General features: G+C 40.3%; 1 protein-coding gene across 1 annotated transcript in view; it reads left to right on the top strand.

The window, feature by feature from the left end:
* Nucleotides 1-26274, top strand: part of SMG1 (SMG1 phosphatidylinositol 3-kinase-related kinase) — a 58109-nt gene that overhangs the window by 5795 nt on the left and 26040 nt on the right. The window contains exons 6-27 of the mRNA XM_011950302.1: nt 68-188; nt 3983-4231; nt 5059-5343; nt 6460-6604; nt 6713-6851; nt 8453-8683; nt 8793-8970; nt 9540-9701; nt 10900-11117; nt 11324-11478; nt 13299-13521; nt 16721-16967; nt 17384-17613; nt 19524-19772; nt 20922-21060; nt 21145-21254; nt 21379-21597; nt 22150-22340; nt 23061-23233; nt 23379-23658; nt 24425-24697; nt 25141-25375. Coding sequence (XP_011805692.1) covers nt 68-188; nt 3983-4231; nt 5059-5343; nt 6460-6604; nt 6713-6851; nt 8453-8683; nt 8793-8970; nt 9540-9701; nt 10900-11117; nt 11324-11478; nt 13299-13521; nt 16721-16967; nt 17384-17613; nt 19524-19772; nt 20922-21060; nt 21145-21254; nt 21379-21597; nt 22150-22340; nt 23061-23233; nt 23379-23658; nt 24425-24697; nt 25141-25375 — 4452 coding nt within the window. The remainder of the gene's footprint in view (nt 1-67; nt 189-3982; nt 4232-5058; nt 5344-6459; nt 6605-6712; nt 6852-8452; nt 8684-8792; nt 8971-9539; nt 9702-10899; nt 11118-11323; nt 11479-13298; nt 13522-16720; nt 16968-17383; nt 17614-19523; nt 19773-20921; nt 21061-21144; nt 21255-21378; nt 21598-22149; nt 22341-23060; nt 23234-23378; nt 23659-24424; nt 24698-25140; nt 25376-26274) is intronic.

The raw sequence follows: 26274 nt of genomic DNA, 5'->3' as shown, positions 1-26274 counted from the left end.
TGCTATGTATCTGCAAACATATCAAGAGCCTGTTTTACGTTAAGTAATTTTGGTTTTTCTCTGGCAGGACTGTCTTATTCCACTCTTCAGTGAAGCTTTACGTTCATGTAAACAGCATGATGTAAGGCCATGGATGCAGGCGTTAAGGTATACTATGTACCAGAATCGGTTGTTGGAGAAAATTAAAGGTAAGTGGTTTTTTTTTTTTTTTTCAAAAGAACATTAAAGGGGTGTGTGTGTGTGTGTGTGTGTGTTTAAATTTTGCTTTATTGAGGTATATATTACACATTCTAAGTGTATGGTTTGATGAGTTCTAACATGTCTTCACTTGTGTGACCACCAATATGATCAAGATACAGAACACCGTCTTACCCCAGAAGGTTCCTTTGTGGTCATCTCTTCATTTGCCTTGTCAGCAGTTACTGATTTGCTTTCTGTCACTATAAATTAGACTTGTCTTTACTAAAGTTTCATGTACGTGAAATCATAAAATGTTCTCTTGTGTTTGGCTTCTCTTGCTCAGCATGATTTTTTTTTTTTTTTTTTTTTGAGACGGAGTCTCGCTCTGTCCCCCAGGCTGGAGTGCTGTGGCCGGATCTCAGCTCACTGCAAGCTCCGCCTCCCGGGTTCACGCCATTCTCCTGCCTCAGCCTCCCGGGTAGCTGGGACTACAGGCGCCGCCACATCGCCCGGCTAGTTTTTTTTTTTTTTTTTTGTAGTTTTTAGTAGAGACGGGGTTTCACTGTGTTAGCCAGGATGGTCTCGATCTCCTGACCTCATGATCCGCCCGTCTCGGCCTCCCAAAGTGCTGGGATTACAGGCTTGAGCCACCGCGCCCGGCCAGCATGATATTTTTAAGGTTCACCCATATTGCATGTATCAGGAATACAATCCTTTTTGTTATTGAGTAGTATTCTTTTATATATATATACCACAGTTTATTTCTCCCTCATCCTTTGATAGATTTTGGGGTTTTTTCACATTGGGCTATTAAGTATAAACCTGCTCTCAACATTCATGTGCAAGTCTTTGAGTGGACGTATATTTATGTTTCTCTTGAGTGAATGCGCCTTGTTGAGTCACGTGGCTTAACTTGAAAAAATTTTAATCACTGTGGTGCATATGTAGTGATTATTATCTCATAGTGTTATTTACATTTTCTTGATGATTAATGATGTTGAGTGTATTTTCATTTGCATAGTGGCTACTGTGTATTTTAGTTTTCAAATGTTCAAATTCTTCACCCACTTTTAATGAAGACATAAGACTTATTTTTGTATTCTGAACATAAGTTCTTTGTCACATAAAATGTACTGTGCATGTTGGGTTTTAAATACTCCAAATAAATGGCTAGAGAATTGCTATTTGTGTAAATATTTATATGTCAAAGGGATGCTAACAATTTACTTTATTGCTCTAAAATAGAGAAGTTGCCAGAATGCTGTGGAGTTTTAGTGGAAAACGTGATAGTTGGTGTTACTGAGTAAATTTGAGTGTTAAATGTCAACATAAGCTAACGGCCAAGATAGGGACTTGTACTGCAGGGTGGTTACTTGCAGCTGTGACTCAACTGGTCCTTCACTGCCAAACATACCTGGGGTTGGATCGTTGGCCTGATGTTTGCAGATTGAGGAACCTTAGGGCAAATCACTGAACTTCGGAACTGCTTTCCTTTTCAATTATATGGGGATTACCCCACTTTTGAGATACTTGTAAGGATTATATGAGATGAAGAGATGAGACAAGGTATATAAAAGTCCTAGAACAGAGCATGTCATATAGTATGGCTTCACAAGTACCCTCATCTCCTTTCCGGTCCTTTTTTTTTTTGAGACAATCTGTTGCCCGGGCTGGTGTGCAGTGGCACTATCTTGGCTCATTGCAACCTCCGCCTCCCAGGTTCAAGTGATTCTCAAGCCTCAGCCTCCTGAGTAGTTGGCATTACAGGCATGAGCCACCATGCCCAGCCAGTCCTTTTTTTATATCACGTAAGTTTTTAAATTGAGAAGAAAAGTCAGTAACCATCAGTTATATTCAGAGAAAGAACTCCATTCCTCTTCTTTTTTATTTGTTTATTCAGCAAGTATTGATCAAATGTGCTTTGTACCAGGTACTGCTCTATGTTGGGATATAATGGTGATCAAGGAGATTGTAGATTCTGGCAGGGAAAACGGACATCAATCACGGCGACCCAATATAGCGAGACCCTGTCTCTAATCGAAGAGTTTTAAAAAGCACCTGGCTGTGGGCCAGGTGCGGTGGCTAACGCCTGTAATCCCAGCACTTTGAGAGGCTGAGGCGGGTGAATCATGGGGTCAGGAGATCCAGACCATCCTGGGTAACACAGTGAAACCCCATCTCTACTAAAAATACAAAAAAATTTGCCGGGTATGGGGGTGGGCACCTGTAGTCCCAGCTACTCAGGAGGCTGAGGCAGGAGAATGGCGTGAACCCGGGAGGCGGATCTTGCAGTGAGCCAAGATCGCGCCACAGCACTCCAGCCTGGGCGACAGAGCGAGACTCCATCTCAAAAAAAGAATTCACCTGGGTATGGTGGCATGTGCCTGTAGTCCCAGCTGCTTAGGAGGCTGAGGGGGGACGGATTGCATGAGCCTGGGAAATGAAGGCTACAGCAAGCTATGATCATGTCACTACACTCCAGCCTGGGTGACAGAGTGACACCCTGTCTCAAAAAACAAACAAAAAAACCCACAACAAGGAATAGCAAATAATGAGTGCACCTGATTTAATCCTAGGAATCAGAAAAAGACTTGTGGGGAAGTAACATTTAAGCCGAGAGTTAAGGAAGATAAAGATGAGGAAGAAGGCAGGCTGACTTGGTTAGGAAAAGCATGTGTGCAGGCCAGAGAAAATAATGATTCTTAGATGACTCAGTTCACCTAAGAGAGAGTAGGGAGAGATAGAGCACTAGATGAGTTTGGGATTGGAAATGAATGCTGGAAGGCATCAGTAACAAGCCAAATTCGGGAGTTTGGAATTGTCAGAATGGCAGTGAGAAGTCATCAGAGGCTTTTAAGCAGGGAAGTTAAATGTTCAGATTTACCCTTTGTGTAATGTCACTTCAGTTGCAAGTTGGAAAATGGATTAGAAGAGTATAAGAATGGGGGCAAAGGGACCTAAGTTAGGCTGAAGTCTCTGCTAAAAAGGGTGACTAGGGTGGCAGTAGGGGAAGGAAAAAGCAAATAGGCTATGAGGGTTGAAAGTAAAGTCTGTGATGGTGGCCAAGTACTTTCACAGGCTGCCGGCTGATCCTGTGCCCTTCCTTGAGAAGGGGAAAATGGAAAAAGGGAGTAAAAGATTTGGAGGGTGGTGGAAAATGAACTCCATTTGGCATCACTGACATTAGTGGAAGTCCTCTTGAAATAAATAGAGTGTAGGTGACCAGTTGGCAGGTGGGATTCAGATGTCAGGTCTGGGTGAAGATTGAACGGTTGTCAGCGTTTCTGTGGTAATTGAAGACACCGGAAAAGATGACGATGTCCAGGGAGAGTGTGCAGTGGGAAGAGTAGAGAGCCTAGAACTGAGTCCAGGGAGCACCAGTGTTTAATAGATGAGTGATGGAAGAGAGAGACTGAGGATTCTTCAGCAAGATAGAAAGAAAACCAAGAGAATGGTTGTAGGGCAGAGGGTACTTACAGAAGAAGTGCCGGGGGGATGATTTAGCCTTCCCTGCTTCCTTGCTTTTCCTACCCGTTGGCCCAGGCTTTTTGCCAAAGATTCAGAAACTAAAAAGAAATTTCTTGAAATGAATGACTTGACTTCATTGTACACATTTAATTTAGCAAAACCTGTTCGTTGTATCTCAAGCACTATGCTAGCTGCTAGGGATTTGAGGATGAGTTATCTTTGTTTCGGGAGGTGGTATGGAAGAGGGATAGTTGGGGAATAATTTTTTGGCCATGTTTCCATGCAGTCTGGTTTAGACAAATCAGGGTCTAATAAAACGTTTTCTTCTCCTCAGAACAAACAGTCCCAATTAGAAGCCATCTTATGGAATTAGGTCTAACAGCAGCAAAATTTGCTAGAAAACGAGGGAATGTGTCCCTTGCAACAAGACTGCTGGCACAGTGCAGTGAAGTTCAGCTGGGAAAGACCACCACTGCACAAGATTTAGTCCAACATTTTAAAAAACTATCAACCCAAGGTCAAGTGGATGAAAAGTGGGGGCCCGAACTTGATATTGAGAAAACAAAATTGCTGTATACAGCAGGTTAGTAAAATTAATTATGGTTAATACATGAGTATAATAAAAATCATGTATATGAATGTTACTGTGTGTGTATGTTATAAGGTAGTAATAGAAAAGTTGATCATTTCCATCTGTTGAAGAATATTTGCATCCTGAATAATAAGTTGCTTGTTACTGACTTACCTTTATAATTCTGTGGTTTTAAAAGAATTTTGTTGCAATGTATTACAGTAAGAAATACTTTCAGAGATCACTGATCACTGATTTTACATGTTTTTTTAACTTTACTATTTTGGGCCGGATGCTCATGCCTACAATCCGAGCACTTTGGGAGACCAAGATGGGAGGATTGTTTGAGCCTAGGAGTTTGACACCAGTCTGGGCAACAGAGTGAAACCTCAGCTATACTGAAATTCAAAGAAATTAGCAGGGTGTGGTGGAACATGCCTGTAGTTCTAACTCCTTGAGGGGCTGAGGTAGGAAAATTGCTTGAGCCTGGGAAGTTGAGGCTATAGTGAGCCCTGATTGTGCTACTGCACTCCAGCCTCTGTGACAGAGCGAAACGCTGTCTCAAAAGAAAAAAAAAGTTTAGTATTTTGGCTGGGCATAGTTGCTCATGCCTGCAGTCTCAGCACTTTGGGAGGCTGAGGCAATAGGATTGCTTGAGCCCGGGAGTTTAAAACCATCCTGGGCAACATGGTGAGGTCCTGTCTCTATTTTTTTAAGTTGATTATTTTACACTGAAATAATGTCAGTCATTTGCATTTTTGTTTGTTTTCTAACCCAAGTGCCTCCCTCCATCATTTGCTTTTAAGGTTTCTAAGTTCTGACTTTGTGGTTTTCTGTAGGCCAGTCAACGCATGCCATGGAAATGTTGAGTTCTTGTGCCATATCTTTCTGCAAGTCTGCGAAAGCTGAATATGCAGTTGCTAAGTCAATTCTGACACTGGCTAAATGGATCCAGGCAGAATGGAAAGAGATTTCAGGACAGCTGAAACAGGTTTACAGAGCTCAGCACCAACAGAACTTCACAGGTCTTTCTACTTTGTCTAAAAACATACTCACTTTAATAGAACTGCCATCTGTTAATACGATGGAAGAAGAGTATCCTCGGATTGAGAGTGAATCTACAGGTAGCGTTTCTTTGTTAGCTTTAGAATATTAATTTTAGAAGCTATTTTTTTTTCTGTTTTAAAGTTTATAATGTTATGCTGGCTATAATTTTCCATAAAAAGTGTAACTGTGGAAATTGAGTTTATTTTATTGTTGGGAAATAACTAAAACATATTTAGGATCGAATGCCATTTTGGAAGTCACTGAACTCTGCCCCCAGGCTGTTTGCTTTTATGGACTTCGATTTTTTTGCTGACCATAAAATCATGCCCCTCATATCAAAAAATTTCACCTCACAATAGAAGGAGCAACAAAGGTTTAAAATAGTTACTTGTGTTCGTATTGATTGGTGGAACACAGAAACTATAGAAAAATTCAAGTTTCCCATTCTGATGCTAGTGCTAGTAACAGAAAGATACCTTACAGATAGGGTAGTTGAGTCTTTCCATGTTTGAGTGCCTGTTGTGGAAGGCACCATTCCCCTGTTTTTAAAATTTGAGAGAAAATTTGGGAGATGATTTTCATTGCTGAAACATGAGAGTATACCTTAATTTTGTTGTTCTGAAATCTGAGAGTTTAGTTACTTACATTGGTGTTAATAATTTTGATAAGGTCTTGATATTTGTAAAGGATTTGTCTTGTCATCATTATAAATCTTCATCTTGGCAAATGCACTATAGCAGGCAGTGTCTTCACCTCTAACAAGGGAATAAAGATGTTTGCCTCATGAGTCTGTATGAATGAAATGGTATACTCATCACCTATTTATTATTTTTGCCAGAATGATTAAAGTGAATCTGATCATGAGGAAATAGCCAGTCAGATTCATAATGCAAGAGGTTCTACAGCACAGCTGACACCTGACTGTTGACAGTGTTCAGTGTCATGAAAGACGTTGATGTCTTCCACAGGAGATAATATAATCTTATTTGGGAAGCTAATGAATTCATTTCAACATACCAACCTTTTAGACAACAGAATTCATATTTGTGCCTTATCAAGTTTTGTACAGTAATATTATGGAACTTTTGTTTGCAGATAAAAACCTAAAATGCTAATGGGAGTGTCATTAGGAATTTATGAATGTTACATTGTTGAGTTCTTTTATTATAATTATTTTTTGTCCATTATGGCAGTGCATATTGGAGTTGGAGAACCTGACTTCATTTTGGGACAGTTGTATCACCTATCTTCAGTACAGGCACCTGAAGTAGCCAAATCTTGGGCAGCATTGGCCAGCTGGGCTTATAGGTGGGGCAGAAAGGTGGTTGACAATGCCAGGTATGTTTAAATGTGTAGTTTATGCATTGCATAAATAGATATTTAAATGTCTGCTGATATGGTAAAGTTTTGGTAGCTAAAATACTGATAACTTGTTCATTTTTATAGTCAGGGAGAAGGTGTTCGTCTGTTGCCTAGAGAAAAATCTGAAGTTCAGAATCTGCTTCCAGACACTATAACTGAGGAAGAGAAAGAGAGAATATATGGTATTCTTGGACAGGCTGTATGTCGGCCAGCGGGGATTCAGGCAAGGAAAACATGGTGCTTGGGGCAAGACTGCTACTCCAAATCATTGATTTTGAGACAATTGATCATATATATTTGATAAAATATTGAATGGGGCTTACCAATTGTTGTTGTAAATAAACACTTCTGTGTTTTAAGATGAAAATGAGTTATATTTTTCTAAGAAGAATATACTTATTTTGAGAAAATAAGGCATTTCCTTAGAGTCCTGTTAAAAGTAGGTGAAGTTGGCCTGGCATGGTGGCTCACACCTGTAATCCCAGCACTTTGGGAGGCCGAGGTGGTCGGATCACTTGAGGTCAGGAGTTTGAGACCAGCCGGCCATGGCAAAACCCCATCTCTACTGAAAATACAAAAATTAGCAGGATGTGGTGGTGCATGCCTGTAATCCCAGCTACTCGGGAGGCTGAGGGAGGAGAACCACTTGAAGGTTGCAGTGAGATCGCACCACTGCACTCCAGCCTGGGTGACAGAGTGAGACTGTCTCAAAAGAAAAAATGAATAAGTGAAGTTCATTGTAGGTAAATTAAATTTCTTTTTAAATTACTCTTATCAGAAATTGTAGTTCCTAACCCTTGGTTATGAGCTTTTAAAATATGCCAGTGCATGAAACTTACCCCCATTTATTCTGAATGAGACGTGTGTGTGCATGTGTGTGTGTGTGTGTTTAAACTTACTAAGTGATGCTAATGTGCAGCGAGTGTTGAAAATGGACTAGATGATCTTAGAATTCACACTCTCTCCCTTCAGAGTTCCGTCAATTCTAGAATGCCAAAGCAATATGTTATTTAGTTGCAGTCCTCAAAGGCATGGATTTTATTTGCCAAGCTAAGCTTGATATAGATCGATATAGATCAGTTCTTGCTGTAAACAGCAGCGTATCTAAGTCTCTGCCTAAGCTGATGTCTGATACATGCACAGTACTCTGAAGAGAATGAGGTTTAGTATATGTATTCTGTGTACATTCAGCTTCAAACTTTTGAGCAGATTGTGCTTAATTTTTTGCAGGCATAGGCTGGGCACGGTGGCTCACACCTGTAATTCCAGCACTTTGAGAGGCCGAGGCAGGCAGCTCACCTGAGGTCAGGAGTTTGAGACCAGCCTGGCCAACATGGTGAAACCCTGTCTCTACTAAAAACACGAAAAAGCAGCAGGGTGTGGTAGTGGGCGCCTGTAATCCCAGCTACTCAGGAGGCTGAGGCATGAGAATTGCTTGAACCTGGGAGGCTGGGAGGCAGAGAGGTTGCAGTGAGCCGTGATCGTGCCATTGCACTCCAGCCTGGATGACAGAATGAGACTTTGTCACAAGGAAAAAAAAAATTTCTGCAGGCGGAATACTGTATTGTAACTTGGAAGCCTTTAAAGTATAATGAAACCCCAGAAAAGTCTAATCTTTGCTAAATGCTTGTATTCTTCTTCATTGGCTTCATATTAATAAATGTATCATGAAGAGAAGCATACTGACATTGACTTAGTTTATATAACACTAAATTTGGGATAATTTTATATATGAGAAGAATGTTTTTATGATAGTCAAATTGCATACCTTTTTCCTTTTCAATTTGTATTTAAAATAGAATTTTGTGCACAATTTCTTTTCAGGATGAAGATATAACCCTTCAGATAACAGAGAGTGAAGATAATGAAGAAGATGACATGGTTGATGTTATCTGGCGTCAGTTGATATCAAGCTGCCCATGGCTTTCAGAACTTGATGAAAGTGCAACTGAAGGAGTTATTAAAGTGTGGAGGAAAGTTGTAGATAGAATATTCAGCCTATACAAACTCTCTTGCAGTGCATACTTTACTTTCCTTAAACTCAACGCTGGTCAAGTATGTAGCACAGTGTTCTAAGAAAATTAATTTGGAAACTTTTTCTTATTAAACAAAAGTAGTGTTCTGAGTTATTTTCTTTTTTATTCCCCTCATCTTTCACTGTTAGATTCCTTTAGATGAGGATGATCCTAGGCTGCATTTAAGTCACAGAGCGGAACAGAGCACTGATGACGTGATTGTGATGGCCACATTGCGCCTGCTGCGGTTGCTCGTGAAGCACGCTGGTGAGCTTCGGCAGTATCTGGAGCACGGCTTGGAGACAACACCCACTGCACCGTGGAGAGGTGACACCTGCATAAAATGTTTCTGGAAAAATTGTTTCTCATTAGGATATATAAGATTTTAAAAAGTGGTTTCCTTATGTTTATTATTTGAATGTGTAAAAGAACAGCCAGATTAAGTTCCTAGGACACCCTGCACTGCTTGTTACATCGCTAGGACTTTACCTCCCACCTTTCCAAGAAATGGGAAGCTGAAAGGCAGGAGCTTTTTATATACAAAATGAATTTTGGAGAGGATGGTGAATAATTTTCAAAAGGTTTTATATACCCTCTGTAAAATTTGTCTGTGTCTGCCTTGTTTGTAGACATTCACAGAAGATACATTTGTCCACAACATTTTTGAGTTGCCCTGGACTTTGATTACAGCGCTGTATCTAAACCGACCTTAACCAGACTTGCAAATCAAGAACTGTTGTGTGTGGTTCTTTATTATCACAGGGGGAAATCTGAACTCTTAAAATTTGTACTAATGCTGACACACATCAGGTTTTATCTGTTTGATCTACGATGCCGATAGTTTCTTCATGGTTTTAAATAACTTTAAAGTGTCTTTTTGTCTTCTTATCCTGAAGGAATTATTCCGCAACTTTTCTCACGCTTAAACCACCCTGAAGTGTATGTGCGCCAAAGTATTTGTAACCTTCTCTGCCGCGTGGCTCAAGATTCCCCACATCTCATATTGTATCCTGCAATAGTGGGTACCATATCGCTTAGTAGTGAATCCCAGGCTTCAGGTATGGAATATTCAAATATTGCTACTTTTAAGTATAAGTTATTGTGCCAGTCATTTTAGTTAGGTCAAAGTTTTTAAGCCTTATGTTCCAGAGTCGTCAGAGTTTGTAGGCTTTTTTTTTTTTTTCTTTTTTCTTTTTTGAAATGGAGTCTCACTCTGTTGCCCAGGCTGGAGTGCAGTGGTGCCATCTCAGCTCACTGCAATCTCTGCTTCCTAGGTTTAAGCAGTTCTCTGCCTCAGCTTCCCGAGTAGTTGGGATTACGTGCATGTGCCACCACGCCCGGCTAATTTTTGTACTTTTAGTAGAGTAGGGGTTTCACCATCTTGGCCAGGCTGGTCTTGAACTTCTGACCTGGTGATCCACTTACCTCGGCCTCCCAAAGTGATGGGATTACAGACATGAGCCGCTGCGCCTGGCTATAGGGTTTTTAATAATAATAATTAGCATTTATTGAAGGAGTAACTACTATGTATCTGACACCAGGACATGTGCTTTACACATTACCTGTAGCCTTAACAGTAATCCACCAAGACGTGGAGAAATGGAGTAACTCTGCCAGGCTCACTGAGCCGTTACTGGTAGATAAGAATTGTACCAAAGTTTTGGCCAGTTGCGGTGGCTCACACCTGTAATACCAGCACTTTGGGAGGCCGAGGAGGGTGGATCATTTGAGGCCAGGAGTTTGAGACTGGATCAGCCTGGACAACATGGTAAAACCCTGTTTCTATTAAAAAAATACAAAAAATTAGCTGGGTGTGGTAGCACACACCTATAGTCCCAGCTATTCAGGAGGCTGAGACACAAGAATCACTTGAACCCAGGAGACAGGTTGCAGTGAGCCGAGGTTGTGCCAGTGTACTCCAACCTCAGCAACAGAGCTAGACCCTGTTTCCAAAGGAAAAAAAAAAAGAGAGGATTATACCAAGTTTTGAACTCTGGCTTGAAGAATACATTATTTGTTAAAGACTCACTATCTTTCTCCTTTGTATCTTCCATTAGCTTGTAGTATTAATAAGTATGAAAGCTCGACCTATAAAAAGGCAGAATATCCACAATCTTTAATCAATTCAATGCATGGAAGGCAAATCAGTTCAATGAGTGCTCTTGAGTCAAATAGATTATGAGTGTTTTCCCTAACTCAGCATATGCACATGGGAGAAATGTTCAAAGTATTCCTTGTTCTCCTATTTCATTATAGGAAATAAATTTTCCACTGCAATTCCAACTTTACTTGGCAATATTCAAGGAGAAGAATTGCTGGTTTCTGAATGTGAGGGAGGAAGTCCTCCTGCATCTCAGGATAGCAATAAGGATGAACCTAAAAGTGGATTAAATGAAGACCAAGCCATGATGCAGGATTGTTACAGCAAAATTGTAGATAAGCTGTCCTCTGCAAATCCAACCATGGTGTTACAGGTACAAAGAAACTCACACGTTGTAGGATAATTTTTCATAGAATAATCAAAGTTGCTTTTGCCAATCTGTATTGACAATCACTAGTCAGGGTTCTCTAATTGTATAATGAGCACAAATTGCACACTTAATTTATGAAATCCAGTGTTTGAAGAGCTGTGCTGTGGGTAGGCTTGTAGATGAGCTGTTTGGGTGTACCATGTATGCAGGTTCAGATGCTCGTGGCTGAACTGCGCAGGGTCACTGTGCTCTGGGATGAGCTCTGGCTGGGAGTTCTGCTGCAACAACACATGTATGTCCTGAGACGAATTCAGCAGCTCGAAGATGAGGTCAAGAGAGTCCAGAACAACAACACCTTACGCAAGTATGTTTCCATACACTTGTCCTGAGATGGTGAAGCCGCCTCTTTTTTTAATGTGTCAAAGTATAACATAAAATTTACTACTTTAGTCATTTTTAAGTGTACAATTCAGTGGCATTAAATACGTTCACAATATCGTACAACCATCACGACAGTCCATTTCCAGAATTTATTCATTATCTTAAACAAGAAGCTCTGTAGTCATTAAAGATTATCTCTTCATTTCCCCCTCACCTCAGTTCCTGGCCACTTCTATTCTACTTGCCATCTCTATGAATTTGCCTATTTTAGCTACTTCATAGAAGTAGAAACATACAGTATCCATCCTTTCGTGTTTGGTTTTTTATACTTAGAATAATGGCCTGAAGGTTTATTATGTTGTAACATGTGATAGAATTTGATTTTTTTTAATGGCTGGATAATATTGTATGGATACACCACGTTTTGTCCATCCTTATGTTTATGGACAGCTGGGTTGCTTCTCCATTTTAGCTCTGTGAGCAATGCTGCTATGAACCTTGGTGTACAAGTATCTGAGTCCCCGCTTTCTATTATTTTATATGAATTTCGTGTATATTTTGTGGATGATCCAGTGGATTTACTGAATTGTATGGCAGTTCTACTTCTAACTTACTGAGGCGCCAACACACTTTTCCACAGTGGCTGCACCATTTTACAGTCCTCCTAGCCATGCATGAGGGCTTCTTTTCTTTTCTTTTTTTGACAATACTTTTCTTTTCTTTTCTTGGCAACACTTCTTTTCTTTTCTTTTTTTTGACAATAGCTGTAGTGATGGATGCGAAGTGGTATCTCATTGTGGTTTTAATTTGCATTTTCCTAATGACTAGTGATGTTTAGCATCCTTTCATGTGTTTATTGGCCATTTGCATATCTTTTGAGAAATGTCATTACAAATCCTTTGCCCATTTTTTAATTGGGTTTTTTTTTTTGTTGTTGTTGAATTGTAGGAGTTCTCTATGTATTCTGGCTTCTAACTAACCCTTATCAGATCCATGATTTGCAAATATTTGCAGCCATTCTGTGGGTTGTCTTTTCATTCTCTCCATAGTGTATAGCATTTTTTGATTTACAAAAGTTTTAATTTTGGTGTAGCTCAATTTAATTTGTCTGTTCTTTTGATGCCATATCCAAGGAATCATTGCCAAATCTGGTGTCATGAAACCTTTCCCTTATGTTTTCTAAGAGTTTTGTAGTTTTACCTTTTATGTTTAGGTCTTTGATCCATTTTGAGTTACTGCTTCATTCTTTTGCATGTTGATATTGCATTTTCCCTGCATCATTTAATTCGTTGAAAAGAGGAGCTGCCTCTTTTATGAGCTGCATTTTTTAAAAAAACAAAAAATAATTATTGGTCGGGCGCGGTGACTCATGCCTGTAATTCTGGCACTTTGGGAGGCCGAGGCAGGCGGATCACGAGGTCAGGAGATCTAGACCATCCTGGCCAACATGGTGAAACCCCGTCTCTACTAAAATACGAAAAATTAGCTGGGCGTGGTGGCACACGCGTGTGTAGTCCCAGCTACTCAGGAGGCTGAGACAGAGGAATTGCTTGAACCCGGGAGGTGGAGGTTGTAGTGAGCCAAGATTGCACCGCTCCATTCCAGCCTGGCAACAAAGCAAAACCCTGTCTCAAAAAACAAAATTCTTTGTTAGTAATTTACTTTGTGAATATGTTATTGCTTTATTAAGATTTATTCCTTGGTACTGTTTACTTAACAGTTGATATATTTAAATTGTTCCATGTTTGTGTAAAACTTTAATGTACACATTTAAGTTTTTGAATAAAAATACTTCTTGGTCAGAGAAGAGAAAATTGCAATCATGCGGGAGAAGCACACAGCTTTGATGAAGCCCATCGTATTTGCTTTGGAGCACGTGAGGAGTATCACAGCGGCTCCTGCAGAAACACCTCATGAAAAATGGTTTCAGGATAACTATGGTGATGCCATTGAAAATGCCCTGGAAAAACTGAAGACACCATCGAACCCTGCAAAGCCTGGGAGCAGCTGGATTCCATTTAAAGAGGTAGAGAATAATCCCAAGCATGCTACTGAAATGGCACATCACAGTTCCCATAAGATACGAAATTTAAATAAGTGGACTCCTTACTTGGAATGTAAGAGATTTTATAAGCCTGTAGAAGGCAGCCTGTGGCCAGTTGCTTATAAGCAATATAGAAGTAAGTGTTTCTGTTTAAGAATTTGGAAATCAGTGAGCAAAGGGGGATGGATGGCAAAGGTGCCCAATCTTTCATGTATGGAAGGCTCACACCAGTGAACAACAGATGAAGAAATTAGCCAAGGAAGGGGCTGTGACCCTGAGCTAAATACTGGTTGCCTGCTTTATTTGTCTCATAAAAGATAAGAAATTTAACCTTGTGCCTATGTAGTTTTTCATGAGAAGAGCATTCAGTATGAATAATAGATAAAATAGTCACCTATAACAACATAATTTTTTTTTTTTTTTTTTTTTTTTTTTTTTTTTTAGGCAGAGTCTCGCTCTGTCGCCTGGACTGGAGTGCAGTGGCCGGATCTCAGCTCACTGCAAGCTCCGCCTCCCGGGTTTACGTCATTCTCCTGCCTCAGCCTCCAGAGTAGCTGGGACTACAGGCGCCCGCCACCTCGCCCGGCTAGTTTTTGTATTTTTAGTAGAGACGGGGTTTTACCGTGTTAGCCAGGATGGTCTCGATCTCCTGACCTCGTGATCCACCCGTCTCGGCCTCCCAAAGTGCTGGGATTACAGGCTTGAGCCACCGCGCCCGGCCAACAACATAAATTTTTATAAGTAGTTGTTCTGGAATCAGTTCCACATATGCTGCATGGAACATATTTGGGAATCCTTCTCTTTTATATTTTGGTTTTCTTAATTCTATATTCTCTTAGGTCTTTATCTTTTCTAGCAAATAACACTATTAGTTGGGGGAGCTTATTACTTTGTAGCTGCAGCTGTTCCTTCTCCCTCCCTCTTTTCTCTGTGTCTTACCTTTATTGCTCCTAACTGATTTCCTTACTGAACTTGAGCAATGAGAAAGCTATTAAAAGATACATGTAGAAACAAAAAGTACAGCCAACTTTAGCAAATGCAAGGTGCTAAATTCAGAGCAAATAGCTAGAAGTACAAGAAAGAAAACTAACATGAAGGATGAAGTTTATTATGTGTTCTTGCCAAAACTCGAGTTTCCTTGTGTGTGTGTAGGTGGGTGGGGGGGTGTTGCTTGTTTTTGTGAGATGGAGTCTCACTCTGTTGCCCAGGCTGGAGTGCAGTGGCATAATCTTGGCTCCCTGCAACCTCTGCCTCTCGGGTTTAAGTGATTCTCCTGCCTCAGCCTCCCATGTAGCTGGGATTACAGGCATGCACTACCACGCTTGGCTAATTTTTATACTTTTGGTAGAGATGGAGTTTCACCATGTTGGCCAGGCTAGTCTCGAACTCCTGGTCTCAAGTGATCCACCCTCCTCGGCCTCCCAAATTGCTGGGATTACAGGTGTGAGCCACCACTCCTGGCCTGCGTCTTCTTGTGTTCTAAGACCAGTTTCTTGTTTCTTTGTTTCTCTTTCAGTAAATCAAGTTAGAAAATCAGAAGAGGATATAGGAGGAAACCCTGTAAACCCTGTGTGTGCGTGCACGTGTGTGTGTGTGTGTGTGTGTGTGTGTGTATAATAAATCACAGAAAAATTTTAAATGATTTTGTACATTTTAAAGAATAATTTTAAAAATTAAGAATACCTGTGTCTCTCTTTTAGATATAGTACAGCTCAAAAAAAAGGAATTAACTAAAGAAATTAAACTTTATAGAAGTCCTACTTCTCTCCCTAATTATATCTCCCCACCCATAACCAGTTTTCTGAGTTTTAATTAATCCCTATCTACTTTTTAAAAAAATAGTTTTTGTTTATAGATGCATTTCTAAATGACATTGTTTAGTTTCTGCCCGTTTTTGAACTTCTACGAGTGAGATCGTATTGTATGTACATGTCTACATTTTTTACTACCATATTGGATCGCTATTAAGTTTTAAAATAATTCAGTGATTTTTTTGTGTGTGTTTGTGTAGCTAAACAATGATCTGTTATGTGAAAATACCACAGTGTATTCTTTTGTCATTGAGCACTTGGGGTGTTTCCAGTTGGTTTTTTTCTTTTTATGAACAGAGCTTGCTAAAGATTGCTTTACATTTTTTCACATGGAAGCGGAGTCCAGAATTTGTTAATTTGGGTGCATATTATTGAGTTTGCTGCATGTAACAACACACCTGTACATACAGTTCGTTCCCTGTGATTATTAGAAAGTATTTTGGGGGTTTTCTGCAAACCTCAAATGGTCAGACCTAAATGGTGGTTACTTCTCTTTTAAAAATGTTCTTTCTTGTTTTTGCCTTTTCTTCAGTTTTGTTAAGTTTCTTAGAAATTCACCAGATTTTCCTCTCCTCCAGTTTGATAAGAGTATATTGAGCCTCATTTTTTCTTGTAATCTGATGTTAATAACTTTGCAGATGACTTTTTAAAGGTTTGTCTACCTGACAGCTGACTGCTAGCTGTACCTATTGCAAGGACTGGATTGTTTTGGTGTTGCGCATACATAGCTCAACACTGGGGAATTATTAATAGTTTGCTAAAAGCCCCAAATTGGGTGATGACCACAGCAGCATTTTCCTTCTATTTCCTGTGATTTCACTGCTTGTTTGGACAGAGGAAAAGAAAGAGTCTTAACAAAGTAAGAATCTTATAGTACACATCAGCCACCGGTGTTAACCTATCCAGGATTGCCCAGATCCCAGCACTGAGTTAAATATAGAAATTACAACAACAGATAGTTGTATGGATTTTAAAATTTACTTTTGTTGTTTTTGAGATAGGGTCTGCCTCTGTCACTCAGGCTGGAGTGCAGTGGCGTAATCTCGGGTCTCTGCAACCTCTGCCTCCTGGGCTCAAGTGATCCTCTTCTCCTGCCCTAGCTTCCCAAGTATCTGGGACTACAGGCATAAGCCACTGTGCCTGACTAATTTTTATATTCTTTGTGGAGATGGGGTTTTTCCATGTTGCCCAGGCTGGTCTTGAACCCCTGAACTCAAGTGATCTGCCTACCTCAGCCTCCCAAAGTTCTGGGATTACAGGCATGAGCTGCCACCCCTGGCCTAAAATTTACTTTTATGCCAGATTGAATGTGGAAGAAAATAAGTGTTCTAATCTAATGTAAATTTGTTTCTCCCATCTTATGAATATAGATAATGCTAAGTTTGCAACAGAGAGCACAGAAACGTGCAAGTTACATCTTGCGTCTTGAAGAAATCAGTCCATGGTTGGCTGCCATGACTAACACTGAAATTGCTCTTCCTGGGGAAGTCTCAGCCAGAGACACTGTCACAATCCATAGTGTGGGCGGAACCATCACAATCTTACCGACTAAAACCAAGCCAAAGAAACTTCTCTTTCTTGGATCAGACGGGAAGAGCTATCCTTATCTTTTCAAAGGTAGGATTTAAGACTTACTCCATTTTTCAGAAGAGTATTAGTTTTACTAATGCTTTGTGTGAGTGTGGGTGTATATGGTAGGAGATTATTTCAGGTGAATTTCTGTATGTTATTATTAGCCTGCAGTGCCCTATGTCTTATGTGCTTTTGAAGGGTAGTGGTTGGATGCTGTGCAGAAAGATTTTCCACCCCCCCCACTTTGTGTATGAACTTGTACAAGCAGGACAAGTGAGGTATAGCTAGTAATGCTAATATCTACTGCCAATATCTTGTCCCAAAATAGAATTATTTAATGCTCTCAGTGTGCCTCATGGACTGTCAGTTTTTGACTGCCATTGCTAGTTGAAAAAGAGGAGTGGTATGCTCCCAACCCTGTTTAATCACCTATCCTAGCTATTTTAATTTTGTTTTCATAGGACTGGAGGATTTACATCTGGATGAGAGAATAATGCAATTCCTATCTATTGTGAATACCATGTTTGCTACAATTAATCGCCAAGAAACACCCCGGTTCCATGCTCGACACTATTCTGTAACACCACTAGGAACAAGATCGGGACTAATCCAGTGGGTAGATGGAGCCACACCCTTGTTTGGTCTTTACAAACGATGGCAACAACGGGAAGCTGCCTTACAAGCACAAAAGGTTGATTAAATCATCAACGCAGTGTATTAGTCTATTCTCTGTTATTGTGTGAAATGCTTTTAGGCTTACTAGACCATTTTTGCATGTTTATAAGCGGTTAAAGAAGGAAAAGACTTGGGGTCCCTAGGAAAGTATTTTTGAGGTACTTTTTTTTGAGACGCAGTCTTGCTCTGTTGCCCAGGCTGGAGTGCAGTGGTGTGGTTTTGGGTCACTGCAACCTGTGCCTCCCAGGTTCAAGCAATTCTTCTGCCACAGGCCCCCAAGTAGCTGGAACTATGGAGGGTACACAACCACAACTGGGTAATTTTTGTATTTTTAGTAGAGATGGAATTTTGCCATGTTGTCCAGGTTGGTCTTGAACTCCTGGCCTCAAGTGATTCACCTGCCTTGGCCTCCCAAAATGCTGGGATTACAGGCATGAGCCACCGCCTCTGGCCTTGAGGTACCTTTTATAAAAATAAAATTGTTTGCTTTTTTGTTTTGTTTTGTTTTTTAAAGGGACAGGGTCTTACTTTGTTGTCCAGGCTAGAATGCAGTGGTATGATCATAGCTCATTGCCGCCTTGAACTCCTGGGCTCAAGTATTCCTCCCACCTCAGCCTCCTTAAGTGCAGGGATTATAGGCATGAGCCACCACACCCAGCCAAAAATAGTTATATAAGAGGCAAAAATGATGGCATAGGCCGGGCGCGGTGGCTCAAGCCTGTAATCCCAGCACTTTGGGAGGCTGAGACGGGCGGATCACGAGGTCAGGAGATCAAGACCATCCTGGCTAACACGGTGAAACCCCGTATCTACTGAAAAAATACAAAAATCTAGCCAGGCGAGGTGGCAGGCGCCTGTAGTCCCAGCTACTTGGGAGGCTGAGGCGGGAGAATGGCGTAAACCCGGGAGGCGGAGCTTGCAGTGAGCTGAGATCTGGCCACTGCACTCCAGCCTGGGTGACAGAGTCAGACTCCGTCTCAAAAAAAAAAAAAAAAAAAAATGATGGCATTGGGTTTATCTTAACTTGAGACAGATTTGGAGAAGGGGAATGTGTGATTGTTCATGACTCAGTAACTTGATAATTTACAGCTTAATGTTTTTATTGGATTTACCATTCTTTTAAATTAAATTTGTAAATACTTTAAAACCCAGGTTCTTTTATATTTGTAAATAAGAAGCAACTTTAAATTTGAAATTAATCACCATGGCATCCTATTTTGTATCTGTGAATTTTCTGCTTTGATTTAGACTAGGAGTTTAATTTAGAATATATTTTAGCCATGTATCTGAGTGCTTAATCTATGCTAGGAACAGTACTAAGCTCTTAGAATACTGAGATAAATTTTATACAGTCTTATCTTCAGGATCCCACATCTAGCTAAAGAAAATGCTTCTGATTAGGGTAGGTAGGGGAAAAGAGCAAGAGTTTAAAAGGAGTCAAGTTTTAAACCTAGGCGCAGAACTGTTATTGAAGGATAATTTCGAAATAGTAATTAGAGAAGGGCTATCTAAATTCTCATGTAATGTGTTTTTGAATTTCTGTTGTTAATTTTATATTACTGATTAAGTCATGTGAAGAATGAAGTATGTGCATAAATTATGAACTATAATTGTAAAACTGAATTCTGTATTATAAAGAAGAAAGTAACTTGAGTGTTTAGTTTCGAATTGAACCTCAAGAAAATTAAACAGTAGACCGATTTTTCAATAAAGTGAATGGGCCTAATTAAAAGGTGTATATTATAAGAAAGGTCCGTAGTCCAGAAGAATTAGCTATTTTGTATTAATACATGAAATTTAGCTGAGTAATGAGAGAATGCTACTGAAAAAATCATTTTTAAAAATTCTGCTTTACATATAAAAGGCACTCTTTTTCCTTATATAAAATTGATCTTTTCTTTTTTTAAAAATGTGTTTTTTCTTAAGGCCCAAGATTCCTACCAAACTCCTCAGAATCCTGGAATTGTACCCCGTCCTAGTGAACTTTATTACAGTAAAATTGGCCCTGCTTTGAAAACAGTTGGGCTTAGCCTGGATGTATCCCGTCGGGATTGGCCTCTTCATGTAATGAAGGCTGTATTGGAAGAGTTAATGGAGGCCACACCCCCGAATCTCCTTGCCAAAGAGCTCTGGTCATCTTGCACAACACCTGATGAATGGTGGAGAGTTACACAGGTATGTGCTTTGTTTTAGACTATACTCAGTAGTATTTCTTTTGCCTGCTACCTTCTTACCTATCTTGTTTGTCCTCCTTCCCTTTCTTCCTCTGTCCCTTCAGACTTGGTAGTTTCAGACCTATATTTGAGTTTAATATTACAGTTACAAAGGCATGAACATGACTGTGTCCTAGGGCAGGATGGGGAAAGAGTTATGGATGAAATGAAAAGGAGATCCTAAGTGAATTAACACAGGAACAGAAAACCGAATACCGCATGTTTTCACTTATAAGTGGGAGTTAAACATTGAACATACATGGACACAAAGAAAGAAACAACATACACTGGGGCCTATTTGAGGGTGGAGGGCAGTAGGAAGGTGAGGTAGGAAAAAATACCTGTTGGGTCACTACCTGGGTGACAGAATAATGTGTACACCAAACCCCAGTGACATGCAGTTTACCCATGTAAAGACCTACACATGTCCCTCTAAACCTAAAATAAAAAGTTGGAAGGAAAAAAAATTTTTTTAATCAATATTTAAGTTTAAAAAAAGAGGGCTGGGCATGGTGGCTCACATCTGTAATCCCAGCACTTTTGGAGGCCGAGATGGGTGGATCACCTGAGGTCAAGAGTTCGAGACCCGCCTGCCCAACATGGCGGAAGCCTGTTTCAACTAAAAATACAAAAAAAAAAAAATTAGCCAGGCATGGTGGCGGGTGCCTGTAATCCCAGCTACTCGGAAGGCTGAGGCAGGAGAATCACTTGAACCCAGGAGTTGGAGGTTGCAGTGAGCCGAGATTGTGCCGTTGCACTTCAGCCTGGGCGGCAAGAGTGAAACTCTGTCTTTTTTTTTTTTTAAAAAAAAAAAAAAGAATAAAAAATTGAGAAAGAGACAAACTAGAAAGGCTGAAGAAAAGCTTTTTTGTTTGTTTGTGTTTTTTTTAAATTCAGCATCCTGATAGCTGATTAGGACCAATCAGGTCTACAGTGTTGTATGCCTGCATGACCACATACAGCAGCCTTGAGGAATGTTTTTTATTTGCTGATTTATTTTAAAATAAGGAGTAGGTTTATGGTGCTCTGTGAATTTTATAGTTTCACGTCCATGTTGAAGGGGAATTTCTTAATGATGTTTCTCTTGCTGTCCCCATTTCCTTTCCTTTAGTCTTATGCAAGATCTACTGCAGTCATGTCTATGGTTGGATACATAATTGGCCTTGGAGACAGACATCTGGATAACGTTCTCATAGATATGACAACTGGAGAAGTTGTTCACATAGATTACAATGTTTGCTTTGAAAAAGGTAAAATAAAAGTAAACTTCACATTTATGAGGGCCAAATGTTTTTTGGTGAAAGGGCAAAAATATAATGATTTGTCTTTTCAAGGTAAAAGCCTTAGAGTTCCTGAGAAAGTACCTTTTCGAATGACACAAAACATTGAAACAGCACTGGGTGTAACTGGAGTAGAAGGTGTATTTAGGCTTTCATGTGAGCAGGTATGCTGTTTTCTCTTCTCCCTTTTAGTGTACTTGTTAAATAAGCAAAACCTGTGGAATAAAAAACACACTTTAGTGATGAAACTTGTGGCAGACTTTGTTTTAAAAACTCTCCTGAAAACAGGTTTTACACATTATGCGGCGTGGCAGAGAAACCCTGCTGACGCTGCTGGAGGCCTTTGTGTACGACCCTCTGGTGGACTGGACGGCAGGAGGCGAGGCCGGGTTTGCTGGTGCTGTCTATGGTGGAGGCGGCCAGCAGGCCGAGAGCAAGCAGAGCAAGAGAGAGATGGAGCGAGAGATCACCCGCAGCCTGTTTTCTTCCAGAGTAGCTGAGATTAAGGTGAAGCCCAGTGACAGAATAAGTCCTTGTCTTCTTTTTATTAATAGAGTAAACATGCTCATCAAAATGTTGAGTCAAATTGTTTCTCTAATTTTTTGGCAAGACTAATGTATACTGTTGAAATGGCAGTTAAATGTGGCAATTTGATGTTATCTTTTTATTAGGTAATTGTTCCACACAAACATGCACAGTTACATTCCACACTCCTAAGAGGTGGGTTCATGATTTGAAAAAATTATATTTCTTGATTATTGAAATGATGTTTACCAGTGATGACTGTAAATGTTCTTTAATTAGATAGCTTCCCTTCCCCATCTGGTAGCCAGGGATGCCAATCTTGTTCTGGGTGACACTGGCAACTATTAATACATGGTATTATGAGATTGAGCCTGTTAGTTTACGCCTGTGTAAACTTGAACACGTTAGTTGTCTTTGTACAGTGGAGGCAATGCATCAGCCCTTTGGGGTTTTGTAGAGGTTTGTTCTTCTGACGCTGTCATGTCTCACAATAGGCCCTGTAAGAATCTTCCTAATTGTAATATCTTTTTACAGGTGAACTGGTTTAAGAATAGAGATGAGATGCTGATTGTGCTTCCCAAGTTGGACAGTAGCTTAGATGAATACCTAAGCTTGCAGGAGCAACTGACAGATGTGGAAAAACTACAGGGCAAACTACTGGAGGAAATAGAGTTTCTAGAAGGAGCTGAAGGGGTGGATCATCCTTCTCACACTCTGCAACACAGGTTTAAAACAGTGTTGAATTCTTCTAAATATGTGCCATTAATTAGAATTTTCATATTTATATAAACGTTATCAGTAGAGATTAGAATTACTCTAACAACTCACGTAAATGATAAAAGCTGTCTCAGTGACTGCAACTTCAAAGTGTTAGTAAACAAAAATTCACTGAAATTTTCCACTTTGATTTTATTTAACTTAACTGTTTGAATGACTAATTATGGGAGATAGGTGGGTGTAGTGGTTAGAACACAAAACTTGGAATCAGAAAATCTGGGTTTTGGTTTTCTTATTACCATTATTGTATCTGAGTCCTTACTCATTTGTACAATGGCAACTACTTCATCTACCTCACTGAGTTAAGTATTAAATAGGATGGTTAACTGAAAGAATCTTATACACAGCAGGTGTTCAGTAAAGGGTAGTTGAATATGAAAGTGTTAAGCATTGCATGAGGCTCTCAGATTACAAAGATCTGTCAAGCATCAGTTTCTAACCTTCAGGGAACCCAAAACTTGGCAGATGTGGTAGTTTTAATTAAAATGTCGTGAGCATAGTTGAGAGAATCACAGGGTCAGGAAAAACAGAGAAGTAAGGGACCTTTGAAGGGGGCCCTCAAGATGGACAAGGAGCATACCGGACAGTCCATGTATGAGCACATTCCAGGGTAGGAAAGTATGTGGAAGAAAAAAATCTTTTGATTTTGTTTGTGTCCCCCTGATTAGGTATTCTGAACACACCCAACTACAGACTCAGCAAAGAGCTGTTCAGGAAGCAATCCAGGTGAAGCTGAATGAATTTGAACAATGGATAACACATTATCAGGCTGCATTCAATAATTTAGAAGCAACACAGCTTGCAAGCTTGCTTCAAGAGATAAGCACACAAATGGACCTTGGTATGGGTTGACTTATTATAGATTCATATGTGAAACTATGAGTTTTATAGTCGTGTTTTTGTGTGGGGTCCTGGTTTGTGCTCGCTTTTAGTGACAGCTGACTTGACACTGTTTTACTGTGATTAATACTGTCTTTTACCAAAAGGTCCTCCAAGTTACGTGCCAGCAACAGCCTTTCTGCAGAATGCTGGCCAGGCCCACTTGATCAGCCAGTGTGAGCAGCTGGAGGGGGAGGTTGGTGCTCTCCTGCAGCAGAGGCGCTCTGTGCTCCGTGGCTGTCTGGAACAACTGCATCACTATGCAACCGTGGCTCTGCAGTATCCAAAGGCCATATTTCAGAAGCATCGAATTGAACAGTGGAAGACCTGGATGGAAGAGCTCATCTGTAACACCACAGTAGAGCGTTGTCAAGAGCTCTACAGGAAGTAAGTTGATAGTGCTTAATTTTCTTTCTTTCTTTCCTTTTTTTCTTGAGACGGAGTCTCATTCTGTCACCCAGGCTGGAGTGTAGTGGCATGATCTTGGCTCACTGCAACCTCTGTCTCCCAGGTTCAAGCGATTCCTGCCTCAGCCTCCCAAGTAGCTGGGACTACACCACCACCACGCCCGGCTAATTTTTGTCTTTTTGGTACAGATGGGGTTTCACTGAATTGTCCAGGCTGGTCTTGAACTCCTGACCACGTGATCTGCCCGCTTGGGCCTCTCAAAGTTCTGGGATTACAGGTGTGAGCCACTGTGCCCAGCCAGTTTTATTTCTTATTGGGAGTGGAAGCAAAGTTGTATTCTACAGCCTCGACCTCCCTGGGCTCAGGTGATCCTCCCACTTCAGCCTCCCAAGTAGCTGGGACCATGGGCGTCCGTCACCATGCCTGAAAAATTTTTATATTTTTTTGTAGAGATAGAGTTTCGCCATGTTGCCCAGGCTGGTCTCGAACTCCTGACCTCTAGCGATCCTTCTGCCTTAGCCTCCCAAAGTGCTAGGATTACAGGGGTATGAGCCATAGTGCCTGGACTCAAATGATGATTCTGTCACAGTCATCAACAAGTCCTCTTAGGAAATTGCTTAAGCATCTGTAAAATGTAAATAATGATTTCTACTTTTCAAGGTGTGTTTGAAGATTAAATACAATATTCTTTTGTATGTTGGGGGTGGTTGTGTTATAAACAGGCACCTCTTTCTTATGTTTATAGATATGAAATGCAGTATGCTCCCCAGCCACCCCCAACAGTGTGTCAGTTCATCACTGCCACTGAAATGACCCTGCAGCGGTATGCAGCAGACATCAACAGCAGACTTATTAGACAAGTGGAACGCTTAAAACAGGAAGCTGTCACTGTGCCAGTTTGTGAAGATCAGTTGAAAGAAATTGAACGTTGCATTAAAGTTTTCCTTCATGAGAATGGAGAAGAAGGATCTTTGAGTCTAGCAAGTGTTATTATTTCTGCCCTTTGTACCCTTACAAGGTGAGTTAGCCAACTTCATATTGGACCATTTCCTGTGTCTTATTTTTAATCCCAAACCTAAAATGTTCTTTTGCTTTCGTTAGTCTTGCCCAGTGTTATAGCTGCTTGCTTGCTTTTCAGATTTTAGTTATCTTGGTTGTTTTGTTTTTTGAGACAGGGTCTCACTCTTGACGCCGAGGCTGGAGTGCAGTGACACGATCTTGGCTCACTGCAACCTCAGCCTCCTGCATAGCTGGGACTACAGGTGTGTGCCACCTGTATTTTTTTGGTAGAGATGGGATTTTGCCATGTTGGTCAGGCTGGTCTCAAACTCCTGACCTGAAGTCATCTACCCACCTCGGCCTCCCAAAATGCTGGAATTACAGGCATGGCCTTGACCCGGCCAATTACCTTGTTTTGTGTATACATTTAAGTTTCACTGTACAGATATTTATCTCTTGTAGGCGTAACCTGATGATGGAGGGTGCAGCGTCAAGTGCTGGAGAACAGCTGGTTGATCTGACTTCTCGGGATGGAGCCTGGTTCTTGGAGGAACTCTGCAGTATGAGCGGAAACGTCACCTGCTTGGTTCAGTTACTGAAGCAGTGCCACCTGGTGCCACAGGACTTAGACATCCCGAACCCCATGGAAGCGTCTGAGACAGTTCACTTAGCCAATGGAGTGTATACCTCACTTCAGGTGAGCACTTTTATTTTAAATATTAGTTTGTTTTAGATACTGAATATTGTCTTTCTCATCTTTTTAATCCAGGAAAACAATTTGACTTCCACTTTTGTTGCTCAGCCAGTCATTTAAAGGAAAGATAATTGTGAGGTTTGTAGCTGTAACTTGGTTACAGTTGCTCTTTGTTTTTTTGAATTTTTATAGCAACTTTATTTGTAGTAGTCAAAAACTAGAATCAAAAGTTCATCAATAAGCAAACGGACAAATAAAATATGGTACATCCACATAATGGAATACTTCTTAGCAATTAAAGTGAATGACCCATTGATACATACAGCCACATGTATGACTCTCAGAATAATTATGCTGAGTAAAGAAAGCTAGACATTTCTACCCCTATAAATGGAGAGTGTATAATAGGATAAAAAGCAGATCAGTGTTTACCTGGAAATGGAGGAGGTGGTATGGAGAAGTATGAGTGAGAGAGATTAAGAAGAGTCAGGAGGAAACTTGTAGGGTAATCGGTATGCTGATTTTCTTGATTGTGGTGACAGTTTCATGAGTGTATGCAAGTACCAAAGTATACCAAATTATGTTTTAAACGTGCAGTTTATTATGTGCAAATTATACCTTGATAGGACTTTTTTTTGAAGGGAACTTTTTCTTGAAGGGAAATAGAAAAGAGAATAACAATACTAATATCACTATCGGAAATATGATTCCTAAAAATTAGTAACATTGTATAACAGACTTTAGGGTAGTTCTTTTTGTTCTTAAGGTACATTATCCTAGGAATGTTTAATTATATAACTTTTTAAAGTCATTTGAAATAGTTCCTGAAAAATTTCACATGACTACAAAACAATTTAAAAAGAAAATTTTTTTTTTTTTTTGAGACGGAGTCTCGCTCTGTC

This window comes from Colobus angolensis, unplaced genomic scaffold (assembly GCF_000951035.1).
Source record: "Colobus angolensis palliatus isolate OR3802 unplaced genomic scaffold, Cang.pa_1.0 Scaffold305, whole genome shotgun sequence".
NCBI classification, from domain to species: domain Eukaryota; kingdom Metazoa; phylum Chordata; class Mammalia; order Primates; family Cercopithecidae; genus Colobus; species Colobus angolensis.
The sequence above is the reverse complement of the archived record's forward strand: the minus strand, read 5'-3'. Positions and strand labels throughout refer to the sequence as shown.